General features: G+C 36.3%; 3 protein-coding genes across 6 annotated transcripts in view; 2 read left to right on the top strand and 1 right to left on the bottom strand.

Moving 5' to 3' along the window:
* NDUFA9 (NADH:ubiquinone oxidoreductase subunit A9) overlaps positions 1–25820 on the top strand; it is a 449537-nt gene that overhangs the window by 317590 nt on the left and 106127 nt on the right. The gene's annotated exons all lie outside the window — the stretch shown is intronic.
* Positions 1–25820, bottom strand: part of FERRY3 (FERRY endosomal RAB5 effector complex subunit 3) — a 57862-nt gene that overhangs the window by 31737 nt on the left and 305 nt on the right. The window contains exon 1 of one of the 2 annotated variants that reach the window (XM_012783134.3): positions 1916–2021. The exons of the other annotated variant lie outside the window; for it this stretch is intronic. The gene's annotated coding sequence lies outside the window, so the exon portion shown is untranslated. Of the gene's footprint in view, positions 1–1915; positions 2022–25820 lie in introns of those variants that run through there. 2 annotated transcript variants of the gene reach the window in all.
* On the top strand, positions 2326–24179 carry RAD51AP1 (RAD51 associated protein 1). 3 transcript variants are annotated; one of them, XM_012783137.3, is made up of 9 exons: positions 2326–2440; positions 5289–5338; positions 6697–6832; positions 9192–9301; positions 10699–10785; positions 11300–11449; positions 16607–16771; positions 20071–20220; positions 22641–24177. In XM_012783137.3, exons 1-9 carry the CDS (start codon positions 2424–2426, stop codon positions 22775–22777), a joined length of 1002 nt encoding a protein of 333 aa, XP_012638591.2. In that variant the 5' UTR covers positions 2326–2423; the 3' UTR covers positions 22778–24177. The 3 variants fall into 3 exon arrangements, with proteins under 3 accessions (XP_012638591.2, XP_075863864.1, XP_075863863.1); XM_076007749.1 differs by lacking the exon at positions 20071–20220 and having other exon boundaries at positions 22641–24179; XM_076007748.1 differs by lacking the exon at positions 10699–10785.

Raw genomic sequence — 25820 nt, 5'->3', positions numbered from 1 at the left:
TTCCAAGTGTTTATCCCTGTATTTTCATCTTCATGATGAAAAAAAGTTGTTTCTTTTTTTTTTTTTAATGAAAATACTATTTCTTTTAAACTTCATTTAAGAAAAAAAAATTACACTCTTAAAGTACTTGTATTCCCAGGCAGGGTTCTCGATAATAGGACAGGAACATGGAAAAGAGAGCAAAGAGGATGCTTAGGAAGAGAAGCATAGATGGGCAGATACAGAAATTATGAAATAGTAGGTGAAAACAAAGTCGAAGAAGAGATCAGGGACAAAGAAATGATCTTGGAGATCTTAGAGGTGTGATCATGAGATCTGTTTGGGGAGGGTGGTTAAGAAAGTGGTAGAAAGATTTCCATGTGGGAAGAAAATATACAGAAAATAAACAGTACAGAATGATCCCCACAAGGCAAACTGAACACAATACGGAAAGAAGAAAATCTAGTTAAAGGGAATGAGAATCAAGATCAACTAAAGATTTATTTATTCACCATTTTCCCCCATCACATCAGTTCTCACATTATTCTCTACACTGAAGTCACAGTAATCTCTCTTTAAAAAAGCAATATGTTTATCTAATCATGTTGGTTATCTGCTTAAAACCTATGACATTTTGTTGTTCTCAGTATAAAATGCAAACTCCATAACCCAGTTGACAATGACCCTGCTTATATCTCCAGACTCTCGTTTTCAGCAACTGCACCCCTTCTTCCCAACACATCAATTTTATTTTCCAGCCATACTGAACTTCTGTCAATACCAAACCTCTCTTTCCACTCCCAACCCTTTTGAACACCTTTTCCTTTGCCTAGAGCACTCTTACTGGTTTTAATTTCCTTGGATAACAACTACTCATTCTTCAGGTCTCAGTTTAGATAGCCCCCAGGAAAAATTTTCTAACTCCCTAAAACTGAATTGGTTCCCCAGTACTTATCTGAATCATGGCACCTATTATACTCTATTTTTTACTCTCATTAAAAAAACAGTCTACTTGAAGTGGGAGGAATTCTGTCTTGTAGTATTCCATGTGCCAGGCAGGGAACATAATGGCAACAGCTAATGAATATTTGTTGAATTGTATGGTGTTTGTATTTTATGGTGCTCACTGGTAAAATAAAGAAGAGAACAAGCAATTATTCATACGGTTCTTTAAAAAGAGGTCACCTACAATATAATAACTCAGACAAAGAAATTTTTGAGGAAGGGGAAAGGCTGATGAGTTGAATTATCCAGATTATATTTTCAAATTTGCATGTAGGCTTTACAGAAAAATGTTAATCTATTTATTATACCATAATGCAAAGAGATAGAGTACTTACATTTTACTCACGGAATTAATTGAATAACACTTATTAAATGTAAAGCAATGGACATTTGCACAACTCTAAAAAACCACCGATTCCATGTAGGAAATATCTATTCTATGATGCAGAAATTCGACTCCTAAGTATATATTCAAATATGCGCACACACACACATATGCATATGTTTACTAAAATACACATAGAAGGATGGTCATAGAAGGCAGACCCAACAGCTCTGGTTTCAAACATTCGGCTCAACATTTAGACTTGTGTTTCAATAAATTGATATTTTCAAGTTCCTTTTCCCCCTACTCGGTTTTTTTTGTTTGTTTGTTTTGTTTTCGTTTTTGTTTTTGCTAATGATCTATTCTGAAGACTTGCCTCAGCTTTGGCAACCGTGAAATCAAAGGTTTCCCCGTACAAAAAACGGGATTAGAGGAGGGTTGGAACGAACACACACAGCCGCAGAGCGGAGGCTCCGAGGCTCACATTAGGAACAAGGAAGGCAGCCTCCTGGGCTGAGAAGCTCCAGCTGAGGGAGGCACGAGCCCCTACATTAGGCGGTTTCAGTCTGAACGGGTGCCCCACTCTTGTTTCGGGGCTCATCTCACCTAGTGCCAGAGTCCTGAGCTGTCCGCACACTCGGAACTGTCAGCGAGTTGGCCACAGAGAACCTCCGCTGACCTACCGACCTGTTTTTACAGCCAGAGGATTCGCCACGGCAGATTCGTCCCCACGTTTTTCTCTTTCTGTCACCCTACAGAAAACTCCTCAGTCCATATGCCCCCTTTTTCAGCCTGCTTCAATTTAATAAAATTTTTAACAGTGAAAGACAGTGTGTTTATACTGTTCTTGTGTATTTCGGAGACAGCGCAAGAGCCGGTGTTGTGACGAAAGTGCAGCAGTAAGCACAAACTCGGCTCCGGCGGACCGGATGCAGAAGAGCGAGGCCTTGAGCAGGGCGCACGCGCAGCCGCAGGGATGGCTGGCTGGTAGTGATTGGAAGCCTGGCGGCGGAGGGCGGGGAGCACCGGGGTCTGGTTTTGGGCGGGAACTGAAACTGCCACTGCTGCCTACAATATCTTGAGAGCCGCAAATTTCTAACCTTGAAAGGGGACCATGGTGCGACCTGTGAGGTGGGTAGTTCATAACACCCGGCAGGGTGGGAAGAAAAGCACATGAAGATGCTGTAGGCAAGGTCTACACAGGATCAACGGGAAAGGGCGGAGTAAGACCGGAGGGCAGCGATGCGGCGCGAGGGGTGGGTGGTTATTGGAAAACTCCGGAGTGTCCACTGAGGGCCGCCCATTGCTCAGAAGTATCCTAGCATCCTAGCTTTTTCCTTCTCTTTGCCTCCTTTGCAGCTATTGCCGTTTTTTTACCCATCCTATTCCAATAAGACCTTGTTACATTAGCTTTTGAATAGCGCTTTACACTTGAGCAGGTATTCCTGTTTTATCGATTTAAAACTCCGAGGCGTAAAGGCCAAGATACTTGAGTTGCACAGCTAGTATACTCAAACCTAAGTCATCTGAGTCCAGATCCTCCATTTACTATTTGAAACTATTCCTTTACATTATCACAGTTGAGTGCCATGGAAGCCTAGGATCAGCCATTCATTTAGTGAAGTTACTGAATATATTTACTTCTATGCTGTACTAGGTGCTGGAGGTTACATTCCAGTGGGAGGTGAGGCTAGGGAGCCAAAAATCATTGAAATGTGGTAGAATGGGAACGAGAAAAACCCTATTTTAAATAGAGTAGTTACAATGTGCTTCTCTGAGGAGATAATATGTAGTGCCATATGAATGACAAGAAGGAGCTAGCCAGACAAAAATATGGGCAAATCCAGGTAGAGGAAATGAGTGCCAAGGGAGAGACAGACTAATGCTGTAGCAAGTAGTGTAGAATGCAGTTTGGATTTTATTCTAAGATCAATGGGAAGTCAGTGGAGGGTTTTAAGTAGAGGAGAAAAATCTGATTTTGCTTTGATAAAGCTCACTGGCTGCTATTGGAGAATCATTGGGGCATGGGGTGATCAGAATGGGAGCAGAAAAACGAGTTAGGAGCCTATTATACCATTGGATAGTGGTTTGGAGTAAGGGGTTATCAGTGGACATGGGCTGGAACAGATGAATTTGGGATATGTTTTAGAGGTATTGCTGATGGAACTTGGTGATGAAGTGGTTGTAGAGGTAAGGGGGAAAAATCAAGGATGATTCCACAATAATTTTGTTCTGAACTACTGAATGGATAATTTGTGTATTAACTGTGATGGAGACAACTAGGAAAAGGAACAGGTTCAGGAGGTGTAGGGGATCAAGATCTGTTTCAAACTTGTTAAATTTGAAATGGATTTGAAACATCCAAATAGCGAAGCCATAATCCCTTTGTCTTGAACTGCAGAATTGTTAAAGTATGGTCTGCAGACCTCTGGGGGGTCTTTGAAGGCTTCTTGGGAAGTCTGTGAGGTCAAAACTCTTTTCATAATAATACTAAGACATGATTTGCTTTTTTTGTTTTTAAATTTTTTTTTTTTTGTAGAGATGAGGTCTCATTATGTTGCCCGGACTGGTCTTGAACTCCTGGGCTCAAGCGATCTTCCTGCCTTGGCCTTCCAAAGAACTGTTGTTATATGCATGTGAGCCACCTCACCCAGCCCGAGACATGATTTGCTTTTTTCATTACTCTGTCATTTGCACTGTCATTTGCTGGCACCTCAGCACAAATGAAGGCAGTGGCACCAAACTGTACTAGTAGTCACTATATTCTTTACTATCACACTCTGAAAGAAATAAAGAAAGTTTCACTTAAGAATATGCTTGATAAAGCAGTAGGAATTATTACAGTCATTATGGTTCAACCCTTGAATATATTTTTCTTTTTAGTAAGCTTTTGATTTTAAATGAGTATCCATATTTAATACAGCTCTCAAATTCTTTAACTCTGAAGAGCAGAAGAGTAACATGAGTACGTTTCTTTTTAACATTTTATGTGAGTAAATGGGAAGTACACATAAAGCACTTCTACATACCGAAGTATGATGGTTATCTCAAGGAAAAGCACTTGTGAAATTGAGTTGTGAGCTGAACTAGCCTCTTTTTCATAGAACACCATTTTTATTTAAAAGAACAACCTACTGAGAAACTAGGTTAGTCACACTTGAGCATTTGGCAAAAGATAGAAACGAAAACTAGAAGACTGTTTTATTTAGTGTCTAGAGGAGGGAGGAAGAAAATAACTTTATTATTATTTTTTTTAACTTTGAAAAAGTAGTACAGGTTGAATGTTGCAAATTTGAAAATCTGAAATCTGAAATGCTCCAAAATCTGAAACTTTTTGAGTGCTGGCATGACGCGCAAAGTAAATGCTTATTGGTTCATTTCAGATTTGGGATACTCAACTGGTAAATATAAAATGCAAATCTAAAATCTGAAAAATTCCAAAATTTGAAATACTTCTGGTCCCAAGCATTTCAGATAGGAGATATTCAACCTGTATAAAGATCTGTTTCCAATGGCAGGAACAAAGTCAATCACCATTTTCAGTGTCCATTCCATAAAAACATTATTTGGTATTATGGAGAGAAAAAAAGAAAAAGAAATGGCTTTTTGTGTCAAGAAGTTTATGATCTAATAAGGCAAATAGAATGCACCTATAAAACAAAAGAATACAAACAACAGAAACTTATAAATGCCCAGTAGCAATTAACAGTATATAAATTATAAGTTAATTAAATGGATTATTTTTACTTTGTGAGTTATTTGAATTCATTTTTTTTCCATATAAGGTCTATCAGATATAGTTATAACTATTTCAGCTAATGCTAAATCCTTGCTGTAAAAATGTAAATCATGTTTTAGATTTCAGTATTTTTGAGAGAATTCAAACACATTTTCATTTTTTCATGACTGTTAATACCCTTAAGGAATGGAGGTGAGAATTGACATTTGTGTTAATGAAAAATTTCTGTCTCGATCATAGACATAAGAAACCAGTCAATTACTCACAGTTTGAGGACTCTGACAGCGATGGTAAGTAGAACTTTTTATTATTGTTTAAAGTTTTGGAGATTTATTTCCTCAGAATTTATACAACATATATAACTTGGATATTGAACATATTCCCCAAGTGTATATGAGATAGATCTAGAAAAGTAATTTTCTAAGTATTTGGGATAACTCTAATAATTACACTGACAAGATTATATCGGCAAGTGATAAATGAACTAGGCCAGGAGAATATGGCTCTGTGGGTCTAAACTGCTTCAGGTCTGTTTCTCAAATCAGGATCTGTATCCTCTCCCTTCCCTGTAGAAGGAACACATTACATTGTCTTTTTGAGATACAAATGTATTACAGAATATTAAGTAAAATATCCATTAATTATATTATAAAACAAGACCTTGAAGAAAGGTTAAGCTTAAGCTATGCCATATCAGTTATATATTTACTCATCTCTGTACTTAAGAGAACTGTGATTGAAAAGTTTGAGAAACGTTGCATTAAATTACATTATACTGTGAAGTGGGTTTTATACTTCTTTCTCAGATCACCAGAGTTTTCTGCAAATATTTAATAATTCCTAGGTTTGAAAGAGTTTGTTTTTGGCTTGGCCACAGCCTTAAGTATGTCTATCGCTTGGGAGAAAATAGTATAGAATGTAACTTATGGCTTTTTATTGCTGTCATTGGTCTGTCATCAGATATTTACAAATTACCAGTTGTGTTCTGAACTATGGGCAGTGAGGGTATTATAGAAAGTCATGTTACCATATTCCTACATGGGGAAGCATAAGAGACAGTATATGTTAATAAATGCTGAAACATGTGATTAAGACTACATGGACCCTGAAGGTATGTATATATGTGTCACTTATGTTTTGAAAGTCATAGCAGCAGTTTTATGTTGAGTGTCAAGAAAAGAACTACAACAGTTCTGAGGAGTTCTGTGGTAGCACAGAAAAACCTGTGAGAAACAGTAATGGTCTGAAAAAGAATAGCCGTTTGCCAGAAATTTAAGAAGTTACTTTGGTAGGATCATAGGAAGGTTTTTATGTTAATGGAGTTTTCTAATGGTTTTACAAGTTTTTAATTAATAATTTTTTCTTTGATGTTTATATACTATCTTCATTGCCTTTGTAACAAAGTTTCTTAGTGAATTGGTTTTTGATAGATTGATATTTTTAAAAATAAAGGACACCAAAACAAAGAGGAGTTAAAGTAGATGAGTGAAAATAAAGACAAACAAAATACCAATAATTTTTAAATTATGGAAATTAAACAAATTGCTTAACCTATAAAATTCAAACACATACTAATGAATTTCAAGAAATGAATATAATGAATACTAAGAAAATTTTTTTCTTTTATTTTGAATTCATACATGAATAGATGATTTTGTTTCTGCAACTGTACCTTTAAACAAGAAATCCAGATCACGAGAGTTAAAACAAGACAACCCAAAACCTAACTTGAAGAATCTCCAGAATGAGGACATCCCACTGCAAGAAAAAACCCCTAAAAAAAGGTGAGAGATAAGACATAGGGTAAATATATGAGATTACATGTGTTAATTTAAAAGACACACAGATTTGAACCTGGGTTTAAATTAGAACTTGAGCAGAGTCATAGGTTATATTTTATTAGTGCATGTAGGAAAACAGGGATGAACTACTAATCTCCTTCTGACTTTCTGACTTAAAAAAGAAATTCATAAAGAATAAGGAAATATCATTTAAATATTAAGGCTATAATAATTATAGAGTTTATAAGTGTGGCTGGCTTTTGCTGGACCCAGCACCTGTCTCTGAAATCCTCAAATCTTATAAGACTTCTTTGTTAAAAATTACATTTGGAAGGACAGTTTTAAAAAATTTAAAACTGTATATTTTCTGCAGATAAAATATTTTTCTTCTTATCTTGTTGAGATTTGTCCAGCAGTGAGAAGGTCATATAGTTTCTAAACATACACTGGAATTCTATTAGTTGGTACCAAGAAGGAGAAAAGAGTGAGGAAAGAAGAGACCCAAAACTTGTAGTATGGAGAGGAGATGGGCTGAAGGAGAATATTAATGAATGGAACATGGGGTATGTACTGCTACAAGTTTCTCTATGAAAAGTTAATTAGCATAGAGAAATTTACCCTATGTCATACTCTGGACTTTTTTCCTCTTTTTGTTTTTGAGCTTCTTATACTACATTTTAAATAGAGGGAAAAACAACCCACAGATGGGAGAAAATACTTGCAAATCATATAACTAATAAGGGACTTGTATCCAGAGTATATAAAGAACTCTTAAAACTCAACAGTAAAAAATCTAACCCGATTAAAAATGTTCAAAAGATTTGAATAGACCTTTCTTCAAAGAAGATACACAGATAATCAATAAACACATGAAAAGATGCTGAACATCATTAGCTGTCAGGGAAATATAAATCAAAACCACAGTGTGATAATACTTCACACCCACTACATGACTGTAATCAAAAAGGCAGACAATAAAGGTGTTGACAACGATGTGGAGAAGTTGGAACCTTCATGCATTGCTAGTGGGAATGTAACATGGTACAGCCAAATTGGAAAATAGTTCAGCGGTTCCTCAAAATGTTAAACATAGAGTTACTATATGACCCAGCCTATGTATATACCCAAGAGAAATGAAAACATGCCCCCACAAAAATCTGTAGTGAATGTTCATAGCAACATTATTCATAACATCCAAAAAATGGAAGCAATCTAAATGTCTGTCAACTAATGAATGGATAGTAAAATGTGGTATCCATACAGTAGAATTCATTATGCAGCTGTAAAAAGAAATGACTACTGATATATGTTGCAGTCTGGATGAACTTTGAAAACATTATTCTGTGTGAAAGAAGCCAGACACAAAAGGCCACATATTATGTGATTTTATTTATATGAAATGTCCAGAATGCGCAAATCCATAGAAACATAAAGTAAGTTAACAGTTGCAAGGAACTTGGGAAGGGGTAAATTGGGAGTGACTGCCAATGGGAACAGGGTTTCTTTTTTGGGTAATGAAAATGTTCTGGAATTAGATAGTGGTGATGGTTTCACACCTCTGTGAATATAGTAAAAACTGCATTGTATATTTTAAAAGGGTGAATTTTGTGGTATGTAAATTATATCTCAGTGAAACTATTAATTAAAAGAAATAAATTCTTCAAGGTACATCTAAGTGCTTCATCCTTTATGTAACCTTCCCTTATCTTACTGTCTTTGATTTTTCTTCCTCTTATACTCCATAGCACTTTTGACCAACTTGAATGGGAGACTTACTGTAATCTGCCTTATATGGGATAATTATTAGTATGTCTTACTTCTCTACCCTCATTAAATTGCAGACTCCTTGAGGGTACATTTAGTATTCTAGCTAGTGCAGTGCCTTGTACAAAGTAAGTGCTTGGTTAAATATTTGTTAAAGTCTAGATTGTGAGGAACAGATATTAAAAAATATAATTTTCATTGAATATAAGAGCTATAATGTATGTTAAAGGGGTGTGGGTGAGGTCAAAAGATTTCTAAGTGGAAGTGATGATTGAACCAAGTCTGTTTTAGATTGAGCAGGTACTTCCCACCTGGATAGAGCTGGTAGTAAGGAGAGACATTACAATTAAAGGGAACAGTAAGTGCAGAGGCACCCACATGCTGCTCCTGTTTCAAACATGTTATGTTATAGATAACATGACATTGTTATGTTTTAGGAGTCTTACCATCAAAGTTCAATTAATGATGATGACTTGTTTAAAAACATTTTTGTGAGGTTAGCAACTCTTAAATAGTAATTTAGGAAAATGTCAAACTTTGGTCTTTAATTGAGGTTGTTATTTTTAAAACTTCATTATTATCTGTGTGTCTGTTTTAGAATGGCTTTAGATGACAAGCTCTACCAGAGAGACTTAGAAGTTGCACTAGCTTTATCAGTGAAGGAACTGCCAACAGTCACCGTTGATGTGCAGAAGTCTCAAGATAAAAGTAACTTTATTATCTGTATATTAGCTTTAAAATCTTCTTTATTGCTTTTGTAATCATTTCTTTGGATGGGCCTTCACAGAGGAAAGAATAAAATTTGAATACTTCGGACTATAAATAGATCAATTTGCAGAGGGTACAATTGGATTCAATCCTTTATTCAGCTGCTTAAATCTCATACAAACATATATACATCTCTGCTTAACACTCAAAGTAAGCTTGAGGACATGGACTTGAACCTGGATGTTCAAGGTGCATATTGCTTTCCAGTAAAAATTTAATTTCCTGACAAGGTGAATTGATCCATACAATCCTAATAATCCACCTCCCTTTTCTCCAAATCCAAATTAGTTGAACATGACCTAATGATGGTAGTTTTTATTATTTACAAAAGTTAAAGGTATTAATTTGATTAGCAAGCTCAGTAGACTTAAGAGAATGATTTCTGGATTTCTCTGTGGATGTTCTCCTTTGATGTTTCTGGCAACTATGATGCAGATGATAATATTCTGGAGAGGCAGAAATTATTATTCCTGGAAAAGACACTCAAACTGCTAACATGCTTTTTATATTAAATTGTTTTGGCTTAAATTCTTTCATGTTGGGGAGTATTTTATCCCATTATCTTATTTAGGGTTATAGGTGTGGGGGGGTTGTTTTTTTTTAAATCAGTATTGCCTCCTATTTAAAAATAAATGAGAGTTTTGATTAGAAGACTTTTAATAATCAAGAATCAAAGAAACTTCAAAAGAGAATTATCATGTATTATATCTAAAATTGAGAAAACAAAATTCATCTTTCTCTTATAGGACATTGTAGAATATATAGCAGGAGTTTCTTGGAAGTACCACTTCTCAATGAATACTGCAGTTTGTAGTATAGGGATTTAATAGCACCAATTTTTATCATGTCTTAAAGGCCTCTTAAAATGCTTTAGATCATTTTAAGTTACAATGATTGGAGAGTCCTTATACTAGTAAAAGCATGGATTTGCCTACACAGAAGCGGTAGTTAATATTTATTGACTGTTTCCTTTGTGTTGGGCACTATAACAAGCAATTTCCATGTAAGATAAACATTTAATCTCCTATGGTAACTCTGTGTGACACTATTTTTATCTCCATGTTATAGATGAGGAAATGAAATCTTAGGATAAGCAACTTGTCCATGGTCATAAGGCCAGTTTATGTGGTGGAGCCTGAATTTGAATTAAGTCTGATTTTCGATCCCAAACTTCTAACTATATGCTAGCCTCTCCAAGTAAAATCACTGTGCTAGTTTGAGTTTGGGATCATGTATCTATATCTAAATGCTATTACATTTTAATGCTAATCTTCCTGTTTCTTGACGTGGGTTGATTAAGGTACACCTGAATTTTCTTTCCTATTACTTATATTTAGGCATTGAAGGATGTGGCAGTAGTAAAACAGAAACAATGAATAAGTCTCCTCATATCTCTAATTGCAGTGTGGCCAGTGATTATTTAGGTAATTTTTTTTATATTAATAACGTTTTTCATCAACAATGCTGTTTTTCTAACTTTGTTTAAATTCCTAAAATTATAGCTGGAAGCAAGGTCTGTAAATTTGTCAAGTCTCTTTTCATCTAGTGGCCTTTGTTTCTTTGTATTTTAGTCTTAGTTTCTCTTGCTGCAGACCCACTTTTTTCCCTGGTGGAGGGTCATGACTGCCCATGGCTCCTAGTATATAGCAATTAACCACTGAAGAAAGGGCTGCATCTTTCCAGTTCCAGTTTGAAAATTCTTAGGAAAAGATTCTCTGTGTGGGTCTTAGGCTTATCCTTAAAGCCAGAGTATGTTGCCAGGGGACAGTTATGCTATGATTGACCCAGATTGGACTAATAAGTAGTCTATTACTAGAAGCAGGGGAGGGATGAACCTTGACAAATAAAAGCAACAGATATAATAGACTCTACTCTGCAGTTCTTGAAATATCAGCTGTCACAAAAAGTTTTCCATTGATTTCCATGCCTATCCTGAAGATTTAGATAAAATTACTGAGGAAGATGATGTTCATGGTGTTCAAGGGAAAAGAAAAGCAGCATCTAAAGCTGTGGTACAGCAGAGGAAGATTCTTTTGGAAGGCAGTGATGGCGACAGTGCTGATGACACTGAACCAGACTTTGCAACTGGTAAGTTACATCCTACTTCCAAATTAATTCTGTGGACATTCAGTAAAAAAGTTCTTGGAGGCCATTAATGTATCTAAATGTTACTCATTTTTCAAGGCACAGCTTAAAGTTTACCTCCTATATGAAGTTTTTTCCTCAAGTGCCACCAGTGAATTTTACTGTCCTGTGTGTCCCCGATGCTTGCATACCCCAAAGGTTTAGCACAGTGCTTTGAGAATACTGTAGATAGAGAAGAGAAGAGGTCTACGTATTAAGCTCTGGGACACTAATGTTAGAGGTCAGAAAGATTAGGAACATTCAGCAGAGGAGATAGAAAAGGAATGGCTAAAAATGCAGAACCGAGAGAGAAAGGGTATTTATCTATCCACAGGCCAAATGAAGAAATACTTCAAAGAGAAATAGTTGTTAATGACTTGTTATGTCTAATACATAACTGAGAATTAACCAATGGATTTGACAAGTCCTTGGTCAGCTTGGTAGAAATGACAGACCATGGCCAGGCACAGTGGCTCATGCCTGTAATCCTAACACTTTGCAAGGCTGAGATGGGAAGATCACTTGAGGTCAGGAGACTAGCCTGAGCAACATAGCAAGATCCTGTCTTTATAAATAATATAAAATTAGCTGGATGTGGTGGCACATACCTATAGTCCTAGCTACTAAGGAGGCTGAGGCAGAAGGATTGCTTGAGCCCAGGAGTTTGAGGTTGCTGTGAGCTAGGCTGATGCCATGGCACTCTGGCCAGGTCAACAGAGTGAGACTCTGTCTCAAAAAAAAAAAAAAGAAGTGGTTTAAGGTGTGAACAGGAGGCATAGGATCAGGAATGTAGAGATAGGCTCAATATGAAAGGAATTACAAAGGTATCTCAAATGTAGAATAACAGGAATTGGCATCTAGGAAGGGTGGAGAAAAAGAAAGTCAGTGATGGCATCAAGGTTCCTAACCTGGGTGATTACAAAGATGAAAATGCTTATAACCAAGATAAATATATGAGGAGGATCAGGTTTTTGCAGATAAGAGAAAGTATTTTGCTGTAAGTAAATAGAGTTTGAAAGGCCAACCAGATGTCCATGAAGACTTAGCTGACGTAAATTCAGGAAAGAGGAGAAGTAACCATTACATAAATAATAATTAAAGCTAATGGAATAGGCAAAATAGCCTGTGAAGAAAAGGGGGAGGAGTCTGAAAGAATACTGGCACTGAAAGCAGCAGTTCTCAGATTTTAGGAATCACCTCAAGAGCGTGTTAAAACGCAGATTCACAGGCCTCACCTCCCAAAGAGTCCGATTCCACAGGACAGGTGTGGAGCCCAGAGATCTGCTCAGTATATATGTTCCTTTACTCAGGTGATTCCAAACCAGGTAGTCAGTCTGTGGATCTTACTTTGAGAAACACTGATTTAAGGGAGCATCAAAAAGGAGGAGCCAGTGAAAGAAGTATAATAGAGTATAGACTAAATTCTTCCCAATTTAAGATTACTTAATACAAAAAAATCCAATATAATCAAAATAACTCCTTGGTAGTTGAAGTGTCTTTTCGAGGGATAAAGATTGTAGCACTCCCAGAATATCAATATCATTTTCTGTATGCCTGTCAGAAAAATCAGTAAGCACTTCTGAAGTTATAAATTACAGTTGTACTTAGCATGTTAGCCAAATTAATTTTTTTTTAAATAAAGAATTTAAAAGTTTGCTATATATGGGAATGAATCACTTGCTTTGTTTGTTGGATTTATCTAATTTATGAGTTATGTTTCTAAAGGTATGCGAGATACATAAAAAGAATATTTTGCTATTTGTATTCTAACTTTAGATGTCTCTTGAACCTTTTCAAAAAAGTATAGTTTATATGTGATCATGATTTGAATAATGACTTTGACTCCTCTGTTCTTAAAAGTAAATAGCCAAGGACTTGAATGGACATTTCTCCAAAGATGACATACAGATGGCCAACAAGCAATATGAAAAGATGTTCAACATCACTAATCATTAGAAAAATACAAATATCAAAACTACAGCTAGATATCACCTTACACCCATTAGGATGGCTACTATCAAAACAAACAAGCAAGAAAAACAAAACAAAACAAAAAAAACCCCAGAAAATAATAAGTGTTGGTGAGGATGAGGGAAAATTAGTACCCTTGTGTACTGTTTTAGGATTATAAAATGGTGCAACTGCTATAGAAAACAGTATAGTGATTCCTAAGAAAATTAAAAATAGAACAGGTTGAGCATCTCAAATCTGAAGAAAATCTGAAATCCAAAATGCTCCAAGATCTGAAACTTTTAAGTACTGACATGCTGCTCAAAGAATATGTTCATTGGAGCATTTCAGATTTTGGATTTCCAAATTTGGTATGCTCGACCTGGTATAATGCAAATATTCCAAAATCCGAAAAAATCCAAAATATAAAAACCCTTCTGGTCCCAAGCATTTCAGATAAGGGATACTTAACCTGTACCATGTGATCCAGCAATCCCACTTCTGTGTATATATCCAAAACAATTGAAACAGGGTCTTGAACAGATATTTGCACACTCATGTTCATAGCAACACTTTTTATAATAGCCAAGAAGTGGAAGCAACCCAAAAGTGACATTTCAGAGTTTTTCCCCTACATTGGCTTGCCTTATATAAGAAGAGAAAGGATTATTTGTGACCTTTACTAGAGAAAGAAAAGAGAAAACTGCAGCAAAGATAGGCCATCTAAAGATTCCCAAGTCTGTAACTCAAGTGTTTGGGCCTTCCAGGTTTTCCAATATGGGAAGCTGATGATCTGGTATTCTGGAAACTCCATCTCCTCACCTCTAGTTTTATTTAATATGTTTTCTCAGTTGGACCTTATCTCTGGACAAGCTTGTTAATTAGCCAGCTCCCACCATTTATCCTTTTGAGGCAAGAAAGGAATCCTTAGGATTTCTAAGTCACTGAACACATACAATACCAGAACTATGGGCTACATAGAAATTTTTGTCCTTACAGATTATATATTCTGAAATTTTGGAGAAACTTTCCCCACTACTTGCCCTCCCTGAACCTAGATTCTCTCAGGATTCCAGAAACAATTACTTGAATTTGCAAGCTGCTATTTGTGACAGCCTTAATGTGATCTGCTGGCCTTTTATGACTAATCTGTATAGCACAGTAATCATTATATGAATATGTGAGTTGATTACTCTTATTTGTTTTTAAATTTTTATGTGAAGAAGATCATGACATAAGGAAATCACAGTTTTGAAGATCATAATGATATTGTTGATTTAGGTAGAGATCATCAATGGAAGGTTGATGAGGAACTTTATAATGGCAAATTCAGGCTGCCATCAACTGAACCAACTAAGAGTGGGACAACCACGCTTGTATCCTTTCTGATACAATGTAATGTGAAGTATAGAGCATCACCTATGAGGTATATCCTTGCTTGCCCCCCCCCAAAAGTGAGCCCTAATCTAATCAAGCCTTGAGAACACAATTCCAGCTCATAGAAAATGCAAGAATAAGTTAAATAACACCATGATGAAGAAAACAGACAAGTCCAGAATGTAGGACATTCTACAAGACAACTGACCTGGCTACTTTAGCAAGTCATAGGCTTGGGGGAAAAGGGAAAAGGTATTGCTGTGTATTAAAAGAGATTAATATAGACTGGGTAGAAGATTATACTTAGAAACTAGTGTTAATATTGCTAGATATGATAATGGCATTGCTGTGTAAGAAAATGTCCATGTTTTTTAAAGATGCATTTGGAAGTATGTAGGAGTATAATGATGTGATGCCTTGGATTTATTTTAATATACTACAAGAAGGAAAGGGAAAAGAAGGAGGCCTGGTACAGTGGCTCACGCCTGTAATTCTAGCACTCTGGGAGGCTGAGGCAGGAGGATCACTTGAGCTCAGGAGTTCGAGACCAGCCTGAGCAAGATTGAGACCCCTTCTCTACTAAAAAATAAAAGAGAGAGATAGATAAAACAAATATAGCAAAATATTGATAATTATTGAATCTGGATGGTGATTTATTGCTATATACTGTTATGTAGGTTTGAAATTTTTCATATGTATTGTAATTTTTATATAAAATATATTGTTTAGATAATATGTGGGGAAAATAGTGGTTATCTCTGAGTGATGAGGTTAGAGAGTGGATTTTCTTTTTCATATAGTTTACAGTTTTTACAATAAGCATGTTCTGTTTTTCATTTTATTGTATGTTTTTTGCCTTAAGCATTTTCTGCAATAAGCATGTATGTAATATTAAAATTTTTTTTAAGTTTGATGTGAATATAGTACTATTTATACTTAGTTTTCAGGGTTTCTATTGTTTACAAGCGATATTTACATTTAGTTTTCAGAATTTTTATTATTTATAAGCCATGGTTTTCTGATCCTAACCCCTCCAAAAATAGAGGGATCATTGGTTAGCTATCAGGTTAGGCCACGCTTTTTTCTAGATCAGCTGCAGAACTTTCCATATTGTATCACTGGCGTAAATCAGTTCCTGTAGTACAGAAAAGAGTTTGTGGGAAATAGAGGTATGTCCCAAATGAAACCAGATACAGGATTATCAGCTAAGATCGTTGTGGTGTGGTTAGTCTCTTCTCAATTCCCAATGGGTCTCTCTTCCAGAATGTTGAAGTTTATGTGATTAAGGGAATGTATACTGTTATTACCATAGATGTCATTGTTTTGAAAGACTCGCTATTGTCATACTCTACCATTCTTTTTTCAAAAGTTACTGAATTAAACTGATAAAAATCTGAAGGAAAGATTACTGAAAGGAAATTGTAGTGATAGTAGTAATAGCATACAATTATATTTTGCTTGCTATATGCCAGATATTATTCTAAATGCTTTGTATATAAACTCATTAAATCTACACAATAAGCCTATCACATAGGTTTGCGGTTATTCCCATTTTCTAAGTTAGGAAACCGAGTTGCAGTGAGGTTAGTGACTGTCTGAGGTCACAGGACATAAGTGGAGGAGCTAGGATTCAAACCCAGGCACCCACAATCTCAACCACTGCAGTGTTCTGCCTTGGGAAATGGTGTAGCACAAAGGTGCACGAGAATCTGGTGCAAAAGCTGTGGATAAAGTTGAGGCAACAGAAGTCTCACTTTTTAGAACACAGATGAGGTATGTAATCTTCTGTTTTAGGTGAAGATTCTGAGGATGATTCTGATTTTGGTGAGGGTGGAGATAATGATGAAGACTTCACTATGAGAAAAAGTAAAGTTAAAGAAATTAAAAGGAAAGAAGTGAAGATAAAATCCCTGGTAGAACAGAAACAGAAGAAATCTAAATCCAAATGTAGTGCTTTGGGTAAGCTTGGTCCCAAACACTGATTTTTATAAAGAAAATGTATTTGCTTTGTTTGCTGTATTTTTCTTACCTTATCCTTTGTTCTCTTTAACATCTTGCTAATGTTCATTTCTAGTTAAAATACATAAAAGAAAGCAGGATAGGACTGGGGAAAGGAGAAAAGCAGACTAGAATACTGAGCCCTACCACCTAGGCTAGCACTTTACTATGTCATACTTTGCCTTCGTGTTCAACAGCCACCCTCTGTGGTGTCACCTGCATTTTATGGTGAGAAAACTGAGGCTCAGAGAAGTTAAATAATTTTTAGGAAACCTTACCTCTAATAAGTAAAGGGCTAGAATTGGAACCTGGGTTTTTCCATTGAGAATCTGAGGTCTGTTCAGTGAACCTCATTTTCTCCAGGCAATTAAACAGGGAAGTTTGCGTGATTCTAATTTCATGTTTTTGTGCTTAACTTAGTCTGATTTGAGAGCTCTTTTGCCTCATGTTTGAGACCCATTTTTGGCTTTTTGTTATTTTTTCTCCAAAACAAATTGTGTTAGAAACTACTTGTACAATAAAACTTGGAATTTATAATAATTTGAACATGGAATATCTGTTTCTTGTGTAGGATATTTTTGAGTTTATACAATATATGATAGATTATCATAAAATAAACACTAACTGAATTTGTTTATTGATACCCATTTTTATGTCTCAGTTTTTTAATGTATATGCTATTTGATACTAAAAGTTCTATTATTCAAACTTTCCATTTATTAATAGAAGTTTTCTCACCTTAAATAGCATGGTATTTAGTGCTTAATAAGCATTAATTACTGACTGAGTCATATCAATATATATTATGTACTCTGCTGTATTCTGAATAAGGTTTTAATTAGAGTGTTTTCTTAAGTTGAAAAATTCATCAATTCATCTGGTTTTCAGAAATTAGATTTTAAATGCAGGGGCTTTTAGAGATAACTGAATATTAGTTTCTTATTGTTGTTATAACAAATTACCACAAACTTAGTGTCTTAACATGTACTTATTTTGCAGTTCTGAGGGTTAGAAGTTCAAAATGGTTTTCACTGGGCTAAAATCAAGCCGTCAGCAGGCTATACTCCTTTGTGGATGTGGTAAAGGAAAATCCACTGTCTTCCCTTTTCCAGCTCCTAAAGGGCACCTGCATTTCTTGGCTCATGGCCCCTTCCATCTTCAAAGCAAGCAATGGCAGGGACTTTATCACTTCATGGCACGTGACTGAATCTCTGCTTCTCACATTTACTTACAAGGGCCCTTGTGATTGCATTGGGCCCATCCAAATAATTCAGGATAATCTCCTCATCTCAAGATTCTTAACTTAATTCCATCTGCAAAGTCCCTTTGCCATGTAAGGTAACACATTCACATGTTCTGACAATTAGAATGTAGACATCTTTGAGGGGCCATTGTTCTGCCTACCACAAGCTATAATATGAAAATGTCATTAATGATGTGAATGTATTTTACATTTAGGAGTTTAGACTTCACCAAGACACACGAACAACTAAAAATAAAATTTCAGTTTCCAAGTTGGAATTCACTATTTAAAGTCTTTTCTATATACCTAGAGCAAGATAGTTCACAAGGAAGATTTATTTATAATATCAGAAGTAAAATTTAACCACTAAGTAATAAGATTAAAAATTAGGAAAAATGGGTTATCTTTTAGTCCTACTAATAATGTATTGGGTAACCTTTGAGAGTCTAGCACACATCATATTTTTTCCCTTGATACAGAAAATTTTGAGAGCTGTGCTGTCCAATATGGTAGCCCCTATCCACACATGGCTATGTTACATTAAAGTTAATTAAATAAATTTAAAAATAAGTTCCTTTGTTTTGCTAGCCACATTTCAAGTACACAGTAACTATGTGGGCAGGGGCTACCCATATTGGACAGCACAAAATACATATAACATTTCTATCATCACAGACAGTTCTTTTGTACAGTGCTGATTTTATGGATATATCTGTAGTGAAAATGTTCATATTCATATACATGTAGATACCCCTTAGGTATCTCAAAACAAGCATTATCTGAAAATGAATTTACGTTCTACCTTTCCTTCCTTCATTCCTTCTCCTGACCTAAAAAAAAAAAAAAGAAAGAAAAACCAAAACCTACAACCTACTCCCATTCTTGTGTTCATTCTCTTAGGTAAATGGCACCATAAAGCAGTGTGGCCATGACAAGAACTTGCAAGTCGTGGATTATTTCTTCATCTTCATCACTGCCTCCCTCCATCTAATTGCTAAAATATATCTAATGTGCTATTTTTCCCTTCTCTTTTCTACCTTACCTAGTTCAGCCCCTCCCCACCTCTCAGCTGATTACCATAATAGCCTTCTAAGTGGTCTACTTGCCCTACACTACCACCAGAAGTTTTAAAATGCAAGTCATTCCTGAGAAGAATTAATACATGATTGTGACTAGTCAGACACTCTTTTATGTGGTCTGCAAAGCTTTTCAGAAATGATCTGTACCCTGTCTATATCTCGTACCTATTCTATTTTTGAGACTCCCGCTCTAGCCATATTGAACCAGTACTGGTCCTAGAACTTCCATCTTTACACGCTCTACTCCCTCTGCCTGGAATACTTCCCTCAGCTTATCTTTACGCTTCAGCCTTGACTTGGCTTAGACTATCCTCACCTCCTTCCATGCTACTTCTAAACACATACACCCAGATTATTTCCCTTCCTACTGGGCATATTTCTAGAGTCTGTCATATCCCTTATCATACTGCATTATATACATCTCTTTATGTTCCTGTCCTTCCTACTAGAGTCCTGTGACTGGACCATAAAGTCTTTGGGAGCAAGATCCGTGAGTTAAACTCTTTGTAACCCTAGAGCTTAATATATTGTCTCACCACTGACACATACTGATGAGACACTATTGTGTAATGGTTACAAGTATGGACTTTGGAGGTACAACTGGTTTCTAATTCCAGCTCAGACACTTACTAGCTATCACACTACGGGCAGATCGTTTCCTTATGTGACAGTGGGGATAGTAATATCTGTCTCAAAGTTGTTGTAAAAGATTAAAGTGATGTGCTAACCATACTACCTAGCATATAAATGCTCATAAAAGATGGCGGCTATTCTTAGGCTCTTGATAAATATAGATTTATTAATCATTTTTCAAATTTGTGATATTGCTTTTTTAATATTTTTAAGATTATGTAGCTTTATAATTTTTACATGTGCATGTTAGATTTAAACTTTGTCTTCTATATAACAAACTTTTTAATGTATATTTTTCAAATAAGTGACTTCAGTAGACTCTGCTCCAGCTGCTGTCAAATCAGAATCTCAGTCCTCACCCAAAAAGATTTCTCTTTCTTCAGAGGCCTCTAGAAAGCCATTACAAATATGCAGTCCTTCAGCTGAAAGCAAGAGACCTAAGTGGGTGCCACCAGGTATGGTATATTTATGATCCAGGTCCAGAGCTTAGAAAATTACTACTGGTAGATTTTTCCCTAGTGCTATATATGCTATATATGAACATTCTACCATATTGTTACATACTCTTCAAAACCAAAATTTCTGGTTTGCTGCATCTAATCATCTTTTATTTACCCATTCCATTATTATTAAATATCCAGGCTGTTTATGATTTTTTTAATGCTATAAATAAGCTTGCAATAAGCACAAACATCTCTATTTTAGAAATCTGTGGGCAAATTTCTGATTTATTTTCTTAGGATAAAATTTCTAGTAGAAAAATTACAATGTCAAAGAGTATAAACATTTGAGATTCCTGACATACATATATATTTTTGACAATAGATGTTTTGCTTAGGGCCTGCTGACCTCCACAGTCTGACTGAAGCCTCGGGGCCTATATGTGGGAATTCCAGCATTTAACAAATGCCCTAGCAAACTCAACCTCTGGCTCTTACAAAGTTGGCTTCTTTTTATTTTCTTTCACTCCACAGCCAAGTTTCACTGATCCTTCAAGAATTCTTTGACCTTCACCCTTCTTGACGTTACTAAAACCCTAATCTGAGTCTGAAGTTTTGCTGCCTTCCTAACTAGTCCTGTACCTACTTTCCTTCTTCCAGCTGCCTGAACCCTCTACTTCAGTGAAATTGATACACCTTTAGTCCCTCAAACACATCGTATGTGTTCTTCTGTCAGGGCCTCTCTTTATTCAGTTTCGTCTGTTCGGTATATCTTTCTTCGTGTGTTCCCTCTCCAGGTCTTTCAGATCTATCTGGTTTTACTTGACTGCTTTGAATGACTTTCGAAGTGGCCCACAGTAGCCCACAGCTAAAGATGACTGGGTATTCACAGATAGATTTAGGCCTGATCTGTGAGGCGGCATGATGACTTATTTTATCTGAGTTTTCATTTCCTCACATGAACTATCAGGAACTAATATAAGCTTTAAAGTCCTTTCTGGTTTAAAAAGTCTAAGATTTTTGATAGGACTTAAAAGTTTTTTGGAGAAGGAAAGGAGAGAAGATTAGTTCCTAAAATAATAATGTCATATCATTCAAAGAGTATCCCTTTGTATATTTCTTCCAACAATATTAGTGAATCCCCAATGAAAGAAATTTAAAAGAAATGATATGACTATACAAATTAAAAAGCATAATTAAAAATACAAAAGAAATAAAGGAATGATGGATAAAGAATTAATGTCATGAAGCACAAAGTGCTTATAGATTCAGTGCATTACAGGGTGAGGCAAATGATGTAAGTGAGTTCATTGGGCCCACGTAATAGACTTGTGTGAGTCGCGGTTGTGTTAAACTTGGGAGCTCATGCCCCTTTTGAAGGAAGCAGCTGCCACTGAGCCCCATCTGATTGTTTCCATGTGGGATTATAGACCTGGTATTTCCAGATCTGATTATTTTCAAGAGAAGCCAGAAATCCAGGTTTTAATGTGAAATCTCCTAATTTCTTAAAACCATGCAGACTAAGCCATATATCTGAGAGCTAATTTGGCCCTCAAGTTGCCAGTTTATTAACTGTCTTATACAAATATGAGAAGACTACCAAGACCTCAAAGGGAAAATGAGCCAGGGACATAAACATACCAATGCCCCCAGGATATATAACTAGAAAATATGAAAAAAGTTTCAGTCTTACTGGTAATTATGAAAATGTAAATTAAAATAATGAAATACTATTTTATACCTCTCAAACTAGAAAGCAATAAAGCAATATAATCCAGTACCCTCTGGATTATGGGGTAGCAGGTATAATTATTTCTTTAAAATGTATAATTCCTTTATAGTCCAGCAACTAGTCATCATCAACTATGAACATTAATATGGATAAATATTGAAATTTAATATTATATGGAAATAATTGCTACATTAAAGTGATGGTCTAAATGAAACAAGTATAAATAAATAAAGAGAGTATTTGCCATTAGTAAAGCTATTTAATAATTGAAAAATATTGAACCAGAAAGTGGAAGAAAAGTTAAAAAAAATTGAAAAATAGACTATTTAAAGTAGTAATTATAAAAATTACAGGACTTTAAAAGATGCATTAATTTTTTTATTACTTTAGAAATTATAATTGTGTGTATTTCTTTATGCCTTTATAACCAGTGTTATTTGCTCCCAACTTTCCTATTTCAGCTTTCATGGTAAAGTTTTGGTGTCATTACCTTGGATGTTTGAAAATAGGCAATACTGTATTCTTTAGTACAGAAAGGTCTTTAGTACTTTCTATTCTTTTACTCTATTATAGTTTCTTGCTTGATAGACCCTGGAAAGCAAAATAATGCTTAATTACAGTTTTTGCTTTTTGTGTTTTATAAACTAATCTTTGTTACAAGATTTCTGGCATTATCAGCATTATGTCATATGTTTTCTTTCAGCGGCATCTGGAAGTAGCAGCAGCAACAGCAGCCCACTGGCAGGAGTGTCTGTTAAGTCTCCAAATCAGAGTCTCCGTCTTGGCTTGTCTAGATTAGCACGAGTTAAACCTTTGCATCCAAGTGCCACTATCAGCTGAGTATGGTAGCAGAGAAATGTTTGATTGAGAGGATCAGTTTTACAAGTGTGTTTATATTTGAGGAGGGTATTGTAATGTAAAGGAATCCTTTAATATGTTATATAAATGATCTGTACCCATTTTATGATTGTGCTCTCTGAAAGCTATTCGAGACTTCAGTAAGAGATTTGTTAATGAGGATTATTTTATTGTGCCATTTCCTTCTGAAGAGCTATTCTATTTTCCTGTCAGTTTGACTTGGAGGAAGTCCACATCACACGCTGTTCTTTTCTGGTAATGTTATATTCCTTTCTATTTCTTTCTGGTTTATGCACCTTAACTTTAACTGTTCAGAGTTTTTCTGGCAAAAGGAAACGTCCCCATTTCTTTCAGGAGACATTTCTGAAATCTTATAAGCTACTTAAGCTATATTGTATTTTACTGCAGAGATGTTTTGTATTTTAGCCAAATCCTTTTACAGTAAGAATTCAGAATTATTTTATACATTCAAATGGTTCTGTATTATAGCATATGTCTTCTACTTAAAAGTAGATGGTTATTCTATAGCAAATAGAATTTAATATCATTTTATGAAATCATTCTTAATTGTCAAAACCTTTAATAAAAGTGGAAAAGTTTTGAAATGCTCTTTTTCTTGATACTATTACATCTACATTTGTGTCTGATTTTCTACATTTCATGATAAAATGAGAGCTCTGCAAAGAATGGTAGCCTTTTTGTTGTAAATATAAACAGAGGGGAAGCTGTTTCTCAAGGTAATCACTTTTTGTTAAGCTTTTGCTCTGGACAGGAGCTGTCAAGTACTTAGTCTTACCTATCACGATGTTAGATAAAATAACTTTTCAGGAAGCTTGGCTCTGAATTTATTGTGAATAAAAATAGTAATGAATATTTTATATTTATGGTGAGAATTTCAACCAGTTCCTGATTACTTTTTAATACAATTTTGAAATCATGTTAATCATTAAAAAATGTATAATATTTAACTCAGTTATTCTTGTTTTATGGAAATATCTATGTTAACATGAATATGATTTAGAATTATGATTAAAGTATTTGCCTATTACTATTGCACATTTTTTCTTATCTATTGTATATGTTTTATATTGTCATATAGCACCTCACCTACCCCACCCACCTCACTTTTTAAAACATAATTTATTAGTTCCATAGTACTGAAGTATTCTGTATGGTATAGTTTAACAGTGAATAGCAAGCACCTTGTCTATATTATGTACTGATCTCATTGATTAATCAGTCAAGCACCAGCTTGATTAACCTGTTTTGGCTATGTTATTCATGTTAACAGTTTCCTTCTGTTTGAAAATTACCTCAAAGTATGTTAAAATTGGCCTGGCTGAAAGCAGTAATACCTTCATGTTGCCAAAGCCTTGTATTTTTCTCACCTCCTCTACACCCATCATACCCTGATTAAAACATTTTATTTCCTTGGCTCATGTGACATCTTTCTTTTGTAATTTTTCCCCACCACTCTGCCTAGTCTTCATTATTTTGGAGCTTTCTAATCTTTTGTTTGACCTCCACATACCTCTACCACAGCATCATATTCTGTGCAAGCTCCAGAGGTCGTTTATGTGACAGTGACTGCCAAATTAGGATCTTTAGCCCATACTGCGCTCTTGACACAGACCTGTTGCTGGTCTATTGGCAATTTGATGTATTAAGTCACTAAATTCAACCCCTCCCCATACCCCAACATATTCCCTCCTATGTTTTCTGTTAGTAAATAGCACCACCATCAATGCAGGGATTTTATTTATTTTTCCTTACTGCATAAATCCCTACAGGGTAACCTGGGATTTAGTCTATTCTCTCACCCTTCACATCAGTCGCCAAGCCCTATTCCATTTCCTAGATTTCTCAAAACTGCTTTCCCTTACTCTGAAACATCACTACTTCTAACAGGCATCCTTGTCTTGATTCTTAACCTACTCTGGCCTACTGTCCATACTGTTATTGCCACAGGGAGTTTTCTAAAATAAAAACTGAAGATGAACACCTCTCTGCTTGCAGTCCCCACATTTCACACCTTAGCCTGTCTAGTTCACAAGCTACTTGGCACCTGGGGGGCCCCTCCCTGCTTCTTCAACCTTGCCTCCTCTGCCCATGTGCACTTTTGACCTCTGCCCCACCACACCGAGGCCTGGCACCAGCGGTACCAAGCTCTCCTGTGGCCCTGGGCCTTCAGACCAGTGCTTATCTGCCTTCTTTACACAGCTGACTGCTACTTATCCATGAAGTCTCAAACACAACTCAGCTCTTTCAAAAAAGCAAGGTCAGGCTTGGAGCCACGGCTTGGGCTAGGCAAACACATTTCATGTAACCAAAATGTTTGTATCCCCATAATATCCTGAATTAAAAAAAAAAAGCTTCAATCTCATATTTGCTTTCTCCCTAAACCAGGCTGTGTGCTCTTCAGGCCACGCTACTGTCATTCAATTATGAACTTTCCTTTCCATGCTTCCTAAAACCGGGCACAGAGTAAGCGCTCAGAAAATGTTCAGCTGAGGAATAAATTATATCCAGAACGTTGCTATGTACTTCTGGTAACCACGTGTTTTGTTTGAAGGGGGGAGAGCAGGGGTAATTGCACGTATCTGGTCTGTAACCAGCTGTGGTCTATTCCGGATTTCCTTCAGTTCTTGCCCCACACATACGTCCTTCAACGGACTGGGGCACGAGAATGGGAGCAGGAGGAGGAGAGGCGTTACTCAGGCTGATGTGAAAGGTGGTTTGGGCTGAAGCAAAACCTAAGTAAGCCCTTTCAGCTCCAGAGTCACAAAAAGGGCTGAAGTCGTTTCCATAGCGACGGAAGGAGGGCGTGGTCCTCGCTGCCCCGGGCCGGCGGCCCGAGCCTCCTGCGGCGGCGGGCAGTGGGCGCCAGGGCGCCAGCCAGATGCAGCTCCTGCCACCCGCCCGCCCGGAGCACAGTAAGGGCGCGGGGGCGCGGGGGCGGGGGCGCGGGCCGCGGCGGGGCGGAAGGCGCACGGAGTGCAAAGGGTAGACGCGGGAGCGGGTCGGG

This window comes from Microcebus murinus, chromosome 10 (assembly GCF_040939455.1).
Source record: "Microcebus murinus isolate Inina chromosome 10, M.murinus_Inina_mat1.0, whole genome shotgun sequence".
NCBI lineage: Eukaryota > Metazoa > Chordata > Mammalia > Primates > Cheirogaleidae > Microcebus > Microcebus murinus.
The sequence above is the reverse complement of the archived record's forward strand: the minus strand, read 5'-3'. Positions and strand labels throughout refer to the sequence as shown.

Excerpts from the sequence above, each read along its gene's own strand:
- RAD51AP1 (XM_012783137.3), top strand. Across the intron at positions 5,339-6,696 it reads TGAGGACTCTGACAGCGATG|ATGATTTTGTTTCTGCAACT; the intron begins GTAAGTAGAACT and ends ATACATGAATAG. Across the intron at positions 20,221-22,640 it reads ACCTAAGTGGGTGCCACCAG|CGGCATCTGGAAGTAGCAGC; the intron begins GTATGGTATATT and ends GTTTTCTTTCAG.